We start from the raw sequence: 11071 nt of genomic DNA, 5'->3' as shown, positions 1-11071 counted from the left end.
ATTGATCAGTTTTGGAGAAAGTTCCATGAACAGTTCAGGTCATTTGATTTATGATGCCATTTAATTTGAGAGTTTCTCTGCATTGTTTTTGTCAGGGTGACCTGTACAATTGTGAGATAGGCTGTCACTGTATTAGAGTTAATCTGTGATTTCAGATCTAATAGTGTTTCTTTTAGGAAATTGGGTGCCTCTGTATTTGGTGCATATATGTTTAGGAGTATAATATCCTGTTTATGGATTTTTCCTTTAATGAGTATGAAATAAATGTCTTTTCCTATTTCTTCTGAGTAGTTTTGGTTTGAAGTTTATTTTGTCACATCTTGAGTAGATACCCTTGTTTTTTTCTTAGTTCTAGTTGCTTGGAATACCTGTTTCCACTCTTTTACCCTAAGGTGGTAACAGAATCCATCACTGATGGCAAGGCACATTTCTTAGAGGCAGTAAAAAGATAGATCCTGCTTTCTAATCCAATCTGTTCATTTGTCTTTTTATTGGGGAATTGAGATTTCTAATATTGAGAGCTATTATTGATCAATGTTTGTTAATTCCTGTTATATTTTTGTGGTGTTGTTTTCTTAGACCTTTTTTGGCTATCCCTTCTGAATTGTTTATTTATTCTATATGACCTCTTGGGTATGTTTAATTTTCTCTTCTGACTGAAATATTCCTTCTAGTATTTTTTGTAGATCTGGCTTAGTGGACATAAATTACTTAAATCTTATTTTATCATGAAACAATTCCCTCTCTCCTCTGATAATAATACATAGTTTTGCTGGGTTTTACTGTCTGAGCTGGAATCTGTTTTCTTTCATGACTTGTAGGGCATCAATCCAAGACCTTATGGTATCCTAGTCTCCACTGAAAAATGAGCTTTTATTCTGATGGGCCTTACTTTTATGTGTGATTTGATTTTCTTTCTTGCCAATTTCAATATTTAAAAAATTTTATTATTATTGATTTTTTTTGAGGCAGTCTCTTATTCTTTAAAACTTGGCCAATGTGGCCTTTTCTGTGCATCACACTCTGTTGTATATGGAAGCTTTACTGGTAAGAGTTGAGGGATGCATTAGTTTTCTCTCTACTCCCTGTTCAGCTATGTTCCATGAGCCTCAGGTGTAGAGGTTCAACTGTAAATGTGTCACCAGGACTGGGCATCTCTCAGACATATATTCTCTGTGTCTGACCAGTAGTTCAGTAGTAAAGTAGTGGCACTGTTACCTGGGGGGTAATAAACAGCTATCTAATTGGGCTTAAAGCCCTTTCAATGAGAGTGAACTCATGGGTGGCACTGTAAGCTCAAATATACAATGGGAGGAGAGGACATAGACTCGAGAGAAAACCCTATCTCTTTCATATCTCTAGACAAATTAAATTTTAAATGTTTCCTCTGTGATTTTAGAGTTCCTTGATTTGATATCTAATTGTCTTTTATTTGTGATTCTAGAACTAGGCAAGCCCTCATTATGTAAAGTATGTACGATTGGTCTGATGTACTTAACTGAGAAAGTTAGCTTTATAGGCAGAAATCTAGACTAAACGTGAATCAAAGAAAAAGAGTAAATCTTTAAAGAGGGTACTTCCTTTTTATATTAATCAGGTTTTTCTTTTCTTCAGTCTCCTGAGTTTAACTTTTTTTTTCTTTTTTCTTCAAAACTGACCCCTTTTGAAGTCCAGTTTAATCGAATGACACTTTTAGAACAGTGAGCCCATTCTGGTTTGGTCTTGTCTGGTCATGTAGGAGGCCAGTCTAAAACAATGGCTTTTCATGAAAATTGCTAAGAAAAATTTCATACTTACAAGACAGTTCTTCATATCAAAGTTTCTGTTTTCAGGAAAACTCCTGTGGTTTCTGTCTCCTTCTTAGACTTGGAAAAGACAGATTAGCAAATAAATAGCTGGCAAATAAGCTGAAGGGATAGAAAATAAATAATCAGAATAGTAAGGTAAATCAAATGACCTAAAAATTAATATTTATCTGTAAAGTACAATGGTCTACTTAAAATGGAACAATTGAAATAGACAATAAATCACATGGTGATTTTTTTCGAGACAGGGTCTCTCTGTAACTCCAGCTGGCCTGGAATTTACTATGTCGACGAGGTTGGCCTTCATCTTACAGAGATCTACTTGCCTTTTCCTCCTGACTGTTGGGATTAAAGGTGTGAAACACCATGCTTGGCTCATATAATGATTTCTACAAATAGATTCTTTAACATACATATTTTTTTGATTTATCATTATACCCAGGTAAAACAATTGCTGAGGATGGTATGTATGATTCAGTTTCAAGTTTCATATTTACTGTTTATAAAATATTTCACTTCAGTTTTGGGAAAACACATTATGTATTATAATTAGAATATACAGTGATAAAATCACACAGTACATACAGCACATAGCCAACTGAAATTCTAGTATATGTTGTGGTTTTATGTATCTCCAATACATTTAAGAGATTTTACTATTGTTCATAAACTGAGTGCATAGTCTTTTCATTGCCACCTTCATCTCTTTATTCCTGAGTGTGTAGATTGCTGGATTTAGAAAAGGAGTAATAACTGCATCAAAGATGGCAAGAAATTTATCCAGATGCGATGTTGGAAATGGCCAAATATAGAAGAAAATTAGTGGTCCAAAGAACAAAACAACCACTGTGACATGCGCTGACAAAGTGGAGAGGGCCTTGGATAAACTACCCAAAGATTTCTTTTGAACAGTCACCAAAATATATATGTAAGAAATGACCAGAATCAAAAAAGAGGCCACAGAAATAAACCCACTATTGGCAGTAACCATGAATCCCAACGTGTAGGTGTCTGTGCAGGCAAGTTTAATAAACCGAGGAAGGTCACAGAAAAAGCTGTCTAATTCATTAGGGCCACAGAAGGGCAAGTCTACCACAAAAGTCAACTGAGCTACAGAGTGTATGAAGCCAATGATCCAGGAAGCCACCAAAAACAAAACGCATCTTTGTGGGCTCATGATGGTCAGGTAGTGTAGAGGCTTACATATGGCAACGTATCGGTCAAAAGCCATGGCTATGAGCAGCACCATCTCAGTGCCCCCAACTGCATGGATGAAGAAAATCTGAGTGATACAGCCCCCAAAAGAGATGGTTCTGTGCTTTCTGAAAAGGTCATATATCATCTTGGGTGCTGTGGAAGAGCAAAATATCAGGTCGAGGAAGGAAAGATTGGCTAGTAGAAAGTACATAGGTGACTGCAAACGAGGGTCTGAGGTCACAGTTAGCACAATGAGTAAGTTTCCCATCACACTAGCCACATAGAATGCACAGGAGAAGAGGAAAAGGAGTAGCTGGGCTGACCATGAATTGGAGAGTCCCAGGAACACAAATTCAGACACTGCAGAGTGGTTTGTTTTATCCATTGCCTCTGTTGGCTGAGTCAGCCCACATGCTACCTGAAAGAGGAGAGTAAGAGAAACTGATTAGGACAAGCAGCCTTGATGCAACAAAATCATGGATCACTTGGAGGACTAACATGCATTTGGAGACAGTTTTAGTCATAAAGCAATTCATATTCCTCTCATATATCTTATTGCTCCAAATATATTGCAAAATTAATTTTTATCTACTTGAATAGATATATTTGTTATATATATTTTTCAAAAATATAATTTATAGGTATATCGCTCATGTGACTCTAAGCTAAAGGGTTTTTATACTTTATCTGTGAAATAGTTAATTGACAGAGGACTTCATAAGGGACTCACTGTGTGTTTTACAGAAATTGAGGGAAGCTGTGGAGGAGATTCTGACTAAGGGAAAAATGGAAGATACCAAGTAAAAGAAGGAACCATAATGAGAGAGTGAGTCATAATCCTTCATAAAGAGCAAGAGAGGAAGAGTATCAGAAGATTGTCTCATGTAAAATTCTTAATCTCATTCATAATTAAATAAATGAATATCAATTTTCTCTTTATGTAGGAATTTAAACATTTGTCAAAATTCAGGGACAATGTCTTCTGAGGTTTTACATACACTTCATGATTTGACTTAGCTTTTGTACCTCTAAGGTAAAAATTCTTGACTATGTGTGTGTTCATGTAGTAGACATATTCAGAAAGTAGACAAGAAATAATATTTTGTATTTATTTTTGCTTAAGCATTTGTTTTTAAGTACAACAGCTTGACAATACTTACCTAGTATGTTTACCAGAGGACTATGTAAATAACTTATCCTAGAATCAAATAGAATGTTCAAATAATTTATATTGGATTCATCCCATACAATATCTGGGAGGAGTTGGGGGAGGGGTGAATATGATCAAAATATATTGTATGAAGTTCTTGATTTTTTTGAAGTTCTTGAAGTTTTTGATTTATTATTTTTGTTTTATGTGCATATGTATGTAAGTGCACCCATGTTGTGCAATGTCTGTGGAGGTTAGAAAAGGGCATTGAATCACCTGGAACTGGAGTTACAGGTAGTTGTTAACCACTATGTGGATGCTGGGAGCCAAACCCCAGTCTTCTGGAAGAGCAGTCAGTGGTCCTAACCCCTGAGCCATCTCTTCAGCCTATGTATGAAGTTTTTAAAGAATTCATAAAAATATGTTTTAAAAAGAGGACATGAAGACGAGAGGAACTACATGTTGGAGGGGGGCCCAGGGGAAGTGGGAGGGAGGAGTTGGGTGATATGATCAAGATATATTTATGTAGCAATTATCAAAAAAATAAGTAAAATAATTTTTTAAATAAAGAAAATATGGCCATAAGCTTTGTGTTCTGTTTTATATTTTATTTTATTTTATTTTTTGAGAATTTCATAAATGAATATTATATTATTTCCACCCCTCCCAGTTATGTAGTCAGGTAGACGTAAAATGAGCTTAGTATAGACAGTGGGAAGGGTTGTTACCTATATTATTCTTTCTGGCTAGAACAAAAATTAGATAAATAAAATAACAGAAAATGTCTAGGTTAAAAATGATTATCTGTTAAGTGGGGTGGGATTGGAGAAAACAATGAAACAGGAGAAAACCTTGACTTTTCCATTTGTAGTTTAATATCTCAAATTTAAGTTAGGGTTTACTGATTTCTCCCTTATGATAAGATAAATGTATGTGGGCTTGACAAGATCACACTTTGTATCTTCAGAGCATTCAAAGGTATAAATGTAATCTAGTTCCCAAAGGAAGATAAAGAACAAAGCACTGACCTAAGCAGTCACTAGCTGTTCCAGTAACTCTATGCCAAGCTGCTCCCTCTTGTCTGGATTCGCTCTCATGACCCTTTCTTTCCCCTTATACACACTCATATATTTCAGTTCAAGTCTGCTCTACAAACGGTAGCCTGCACCACACTTGCCCTCACTGTATCTCTCCAATTTCCCTCTTCTCTCCAATACACCGTTATGAAAAATTCTTTTTCCCATGAAACTGTCTTTGATATTCTTTGCACAATAGAGACAGAGTTTTCACATATTTTGGTAAATAAACAAAAACTAGAAATGGCAGTAGTATCATTCTAACAGTTTATTAGTTATCATAAGTAATGTTTCTCCACTATGTTTCTTGTATGTTTCTGTTTTACAGTGCTGGTATTTGAATCTAGGGTCTCAGTACATGCAAGGCAAATACTTCTACCACTGAACTACATTCCCAGCTTCTCCTATGTATTTAAATATCTTCAAAACAGAATTTCTTATGACAGCAGTATGAGTGACAGTCTCATTCATAAAGAGCAGCCCAGCTTGAAAATGATATATTCTTTTCATAGTAATTATCATCAACAACATCCTGGCTGATGTAACTTATCCAAGAAATGATTGAATTATAAATTGTTCTGCTAGAAGCTGAACGTTTCCCCACCAATGCTTTCAATTTCTGCTCAATTTAAAACACCTTCAAAATTTTACACAAAGCTTTGTTATATTTTAAATACTTTTATTTTAATTGTCAGGTTAGCAAAGATCTAACAGTGGGTTAAGTTACTTGTGTTGGTAAACATTTGGAAAGCAGGCTTGTACATTGTTGTTGGTGGGCTGCCTAGCTAGTCTGTTTTGTCTATTCTTAAAACTCCAGTTCCCTGGGTTTCAAACTTTCTGTTTGTCCTCACTGAGGGGGGGTCTTGTTTTTAACTGAGGGGCAAAATACTAGTTTGAATCCAATCTTTAAGTGAAAACAGATTGAAACACTATAGTTAACTGAATATAGAAGGGAAATGATTTATTTAGTAAGAACCTCAGCCCCATTAGGTCTTTTCAGGGTCCTAAATCCCACAGTTGTGTTCAACACAGAGCACCTTTCTCTGCTCACAGGTCCACTGCTGAGCCCAAAACGTAACAGAAGGAAAATCCACACAGACCTTCTTCTGAGCAGTTGACTCCCTCCTATGCTCAGGTCTGCTTATCCTGTTTTGGACCTACATAAACAGGAAATAGACCATATAGCACATGAACTAGACACTATTTGAGCAAGCTGATAATGCTAGTGTTTTGTCAAAATAGATAAATGTTTTGAGTTGCTCATATAAAGACTTGTCCTTTGCTTTGTAAGCCTTTTTTCTCATTATTAACAAAGTTGTATTAAAATCAGAGTTTTAGGATAAGAGCAATATTTGCATGGAAAGATTTAAATCTGATCACCACAGATGTTTGTCCACTAATTTCTTTTTCATATGATAAATAGAAAGAGCTCAGGATATATTGAGTGTTCTAGAAGGATGATAGGGAACTGCCATTAGAGTTGCATGCTTCTAATGAGAGTTCTTATTGCAATCAAAACAGCAAAGGTGGCAGACTGCTTTTACCTGACTGAAACTTTGCTAGGGTATGTAAAGTTCTGTTATTTTAGAACTAAGGAAACACACATTTAGGGAGAGCAATGACTGATGAAGCCACAGAATAAGTTGGTAGCAGATCTACAAAGGATATGCTTGACTCTTGACCTAATTGGTCCAGATTATTTTCATTATTCTGATTCGTTTTGCTGAGATTGGCATGCATCAAAGGCATACAGTTGTAAGAAGAGAGAGTTTTCAAAGTTTCACCATAAAAAATGACAAATGTTTAATTGTTTGCTAATTACCCTAATTTGATCATTATACAAGGTGGGCATGTGTCCATCTTATTATTTGCATGGGACTCACATGGAAGACTTCTGTGAAAATGACACTTGAGTCAGTTCTACTAAATCAAACACATCATGACTTCACTCATTCCTCTCTCTTGTACATTTTAATTGATGATTAACATGCTTCAAACTTCTATGCCAGATTTGTTTCTCCTGGTTGATTAGCAATCCTTCTGCTCTCTGTGTTTCCACTTGAAATTCTGATTTTCATCAAAGATTTCTTCAGTGGGACAGGGGGGCATGCAAGGGAGGGAAATGGGTAGATGAATATGAGCAAAACACAATGATATATACATATATGTATACATACACACGTTTGAAACTTTAAAAATGAAACCCATCATTTCACACACTAAAAAAAATTATAAAAAGGAAGCTTCCATCCATCTAACCTACCTGGATCAATGTTGAAATGATCAAGAAAACCATAAAATGCAGAGCGTTTGCCTTTGCAGTTGCTTGGCATAAATGTCGAATGTAATACCTCCAGAGAAGGAGAAGCTAATTAGTAGCATCACCAAATTGCTTAAATAGTGCTGTAGAAACCTGGGATTGCCACGCTGAATACAGTTGGCCAAGGGAATTGTTTCCAAGGACCACAGAAATTTGGCCATAGCGGCGAAAAGGAAAGGATGGTAGGTAATGGTCACTTGTGAAAGAAGAGAGACTAGGAGTTTCATGTACTTCAGCATTAGGTATTTCTAACCTTTGTTTTTGTCTTATGATGGAAGAAACTCTGTAAGCTAGAAAATACATGGTTTCAAGAAGTGAGAATAAAGTTCATTTCCATTGGAAGGAAGAAAGGGAGAGAGAAAAGGAGAAAAATGTCCTTCGGCATGGAATATAGGATTAATCCATGCTTCACAATAAGGGCTTACCAAATTAGAGGTGATAAGAGGTATAGATATCTGGCCATCATTTAATTAATTAATGATTATGTGAGATTTAGAGATGACTAGCATGTGGAATGAGCAGCAGAAGGTCAGGTCTTACAGTGCTGGGAGAGAGGGGCAAGATGATCCTTAGTATGTCTTTGATAGATTAAGATATTTTACTTAATAACTTCAACAGAAATATTTGTTTATCTAAAAATGATCAGAGAATGACTGAAAGGCCATCCATAAAGCATAAATATAGAGTAAATCATTTTTGTATTGAATTTTTTCCATAAATATTTCTATTTAAGCTACAAAGTATCTTAAAACAATAACATTTTAGTTATGTGGGAATATAAAATTCAGAATAAGAATAGCTGGTTAATTTTTATACTGAGGGGCTTCCTTAGAGGTTTGAGCTACACACTGGCTTAAATGGATTTGAAAGGTTTAAGGGGGCCTCATTCCCAATGCCCAGACCTTAAAGATCGATAGTGTGAGTCTTATGTCATTATTATATAGTCATGACTAAGCTTTGTTAAGTCCTGGTGATGGAGCAAGTGTAAAATAGGTTAAAAAAATAGAAGCTGTGACAGATCTGGCTTTGGTAGGCTAAGGCTGAGATCCTAGCAGACAGCCTGAGAGGGTGGGTTCAGACCTCCAAAGGGGTAGCGGCTCAGACAGAGATCAGCAGACCACCAGAGAGTGCCAGGTTCTGACCTCCCTCTGGGCTCCAACTACCAGAGGGCCTGAGAACTCAGGGGACAGCCTGACAGCCCCTGGATCTTGCCTCCACATGGTGGAGAACTTCCCCTAATTGCATCATATCATCCCCTTACCTGGGATTTTGTGAGGCCCCTCCCAAGGCCCCAGGGCAGATCTAGCTTTGGTAGGCTAAGGTTGGGATGACAGCAGACTGCCAGAGAGTGCTGAATTCTGGTCCCCCTCTGGCCTCCATCTGGCATAGGGTTGACAACACACAGGACTGCCTGAGAGAGCCTGGATCCTGCCACCACATGGTAAAGGAAGCTTGAGTGTACCTGACTGGAACCTGAATTGGGCTTCTGTGGGTACACCTGAATAGCTGATCTGAAGCTATCAGTTCCCACCAAAATAAACCTGAGAGAACCTGAACCCTGTATCAACCAGCTTTACATAACCAGTAAAGAAAGGATCTAGGCACCCGGCTAATACAAAGAGAAGCATACTTCAACTTAATTCTCATATCAGAATAAAAAACAACAAAAGCAATTCACATGCCAAAACCACAATGAAAGAATAAGAAAATGGAAAGCCAAAACACTGTCTCCAGCAAAGCCCACCAATCCTGTAGAAGAGTTTGATAAGGAGAACCCCCTAGAGATAACACAGGACACTGAATTAAAAAGAACAATCATAAACATGATCAAGGAATTCAATGAATTAAAAAAAAAAAAGAAAAAAAAAATCAAAAAACTAAAAGGAGATAGGGATAAACTTCTGAATGAATTCAGAAAGGAGATAGAAACATTGAAGAAAATTGAGGCAGAAATGAAGCTCTGGAAGTGAAAAACTCAATAAGCCAACTTGACACAACAGGGGAAACCCTCATCTTGAGAATGAATGAAATGGAAAACAGAATATCAACACTGGAGGATAAAGTTGAAGAATTGGCCCACTCAAGCAGAGTGGAAGATTAAAAAAAACAAACACAGGAATGGAATATGCAAGAGATGTGGGACACCTTGAAAAGACCAAATCTATAGATCACAGGAATAGAGGAAGGATAAGAATTTCAGGTTAATAGTATTGACCAGATCTTAAACAGTATTGTAGATGAGAATTTCCCAAAATTAAGGAAAGACATCAAAGGAAAGACATCCCCATACAAATACAGAAAGCACATAGAACACCAAATAGGCAGGATCAGGCCACATACAAAGGAAAGCCCATCAGAATTACAACTGACTTATCAAAACATTAAATATACAGAACAAAGAGAGAATACCGAAAGAAGCAAAAGAAAAACAAGTCACATACAAAGGAAAGCCCATCAAAATTACAGTTGACTTATCAATGTAAACTATGAAAGTCAGAAGAGCCTGGACCAAGGTATTTCAAGTTCTGCATGACAATAGATGCCAGCCCAGAATACTATACCCAGAAAAAATGTTTATTATAGTTGAGGGGGAAAGAAAAATCTTCCATGACATGAATAGCCTGCAAGAATACATGTCCACAAAACCAGCCCTTCAAAGAATACATGGAGCAATACAGAGAGCAAATAGAGAAACAACTATACCCTAGTGGCAACAAAAGAAAATAAAGATATAACTTAGGAAACACAAATCACACAGAGAACACAAACAGCAATCAAAATTATGGCAACCAACACACACCTTTCAATAATAACCTTATTATTTAAATAACCAATAAATATCAATGGACTGAACTCCTCAGTCAAAAGACACAGGCTAAGCGAGTGGATTGAGAAAGAAAATCCATCTCTTTGCTGTCTGCAAGAAGCCCATCTCACCTTCAAGGACAGGAACTACCTTAAGGTAAAAGGATGGAAAAGAATATTCCAAGCAAATGGCACTAAGAAACAAGCAGGGGTTGCAATTCTAATATCTGACAAAATAGACTTCAAAGTAAAACTACTCATAAGAGATAAGGAGGGTCACTTCATTTTGATCAAAGGAACAGTTAACCAAGAAGATATTATAGTCCTTAACACATATGCACCAAATTCTGGTGCATACAAGTTCATAAAAACAACACTACAGGACTTTAAGACACAGATTAACCCCAACTCAGTAATAGTAGGGGACTTCAGTACCCTACTGTCTCCATTAGACAAGTCAAATAGGCAAAGAATAAACAAAGAGATGTCACGATTAAATGATACCATACATCAAATGGACTTAACAGACATTTTTCAATTATTCCACCCAAACACCAAAGAATACACTTTCTACTCAGCACCTCATGGAACTTTTTCAAAAATTGACCACATACTTGGCCACAAAACAAACCTCAACAAATACAAGAATATTGAAATAATTTCAAGCACTCTATTGGACCACAAAGCAATAAAGCTCAAAATCAACACTGGACAAAGC

The 11071-nt window shown here is 36.5% G+C and overlaps 1 protein-coding gene across 1 annotated transcript; it reads right to left on the bottom strand.

Annotated features, from left to right (window-relative positions):
- Positions 1 to 2422: 2422 nt before the first annotated feature.
- Positions 2423 to 3392, bottom strand: LOC103740497 (olfactory receptor 4F6). Its single transcript, XM_008841134.1, has one exon. The coding sequence runs from the start codon at positions 3385 to 3387 to the stop codon at positions 2449 to 2451; it is 939 nt and encodes a 312-aa protein (XP_008839356.1). The 5' UTR covers positions 3388 to 3392; the 3' UTR covers positions 2423 to 2448.
- Positions 3393 to 11071: the final 7679 nt, after the last annotated feature.

Source organism: Nannospalax galili, unplaced genomic scaffold (assembly GCF_000622305.1).
Source record: "Nannospalax galili isolate Female #2095 unplaced genomic scaffold, S.galili_v1.0 scaffold999, whole genome shotgun sequence".
Classification (NCBI taxonomy): Eukaryota; Metazoa; Chordata; class Mammalia; order Rodentia; family Spalacidae; genus Nannospalax; species Nannospalax galili.
This window is presented reverse-complemented; position numbering and strand designations above follow the sequence as displayed.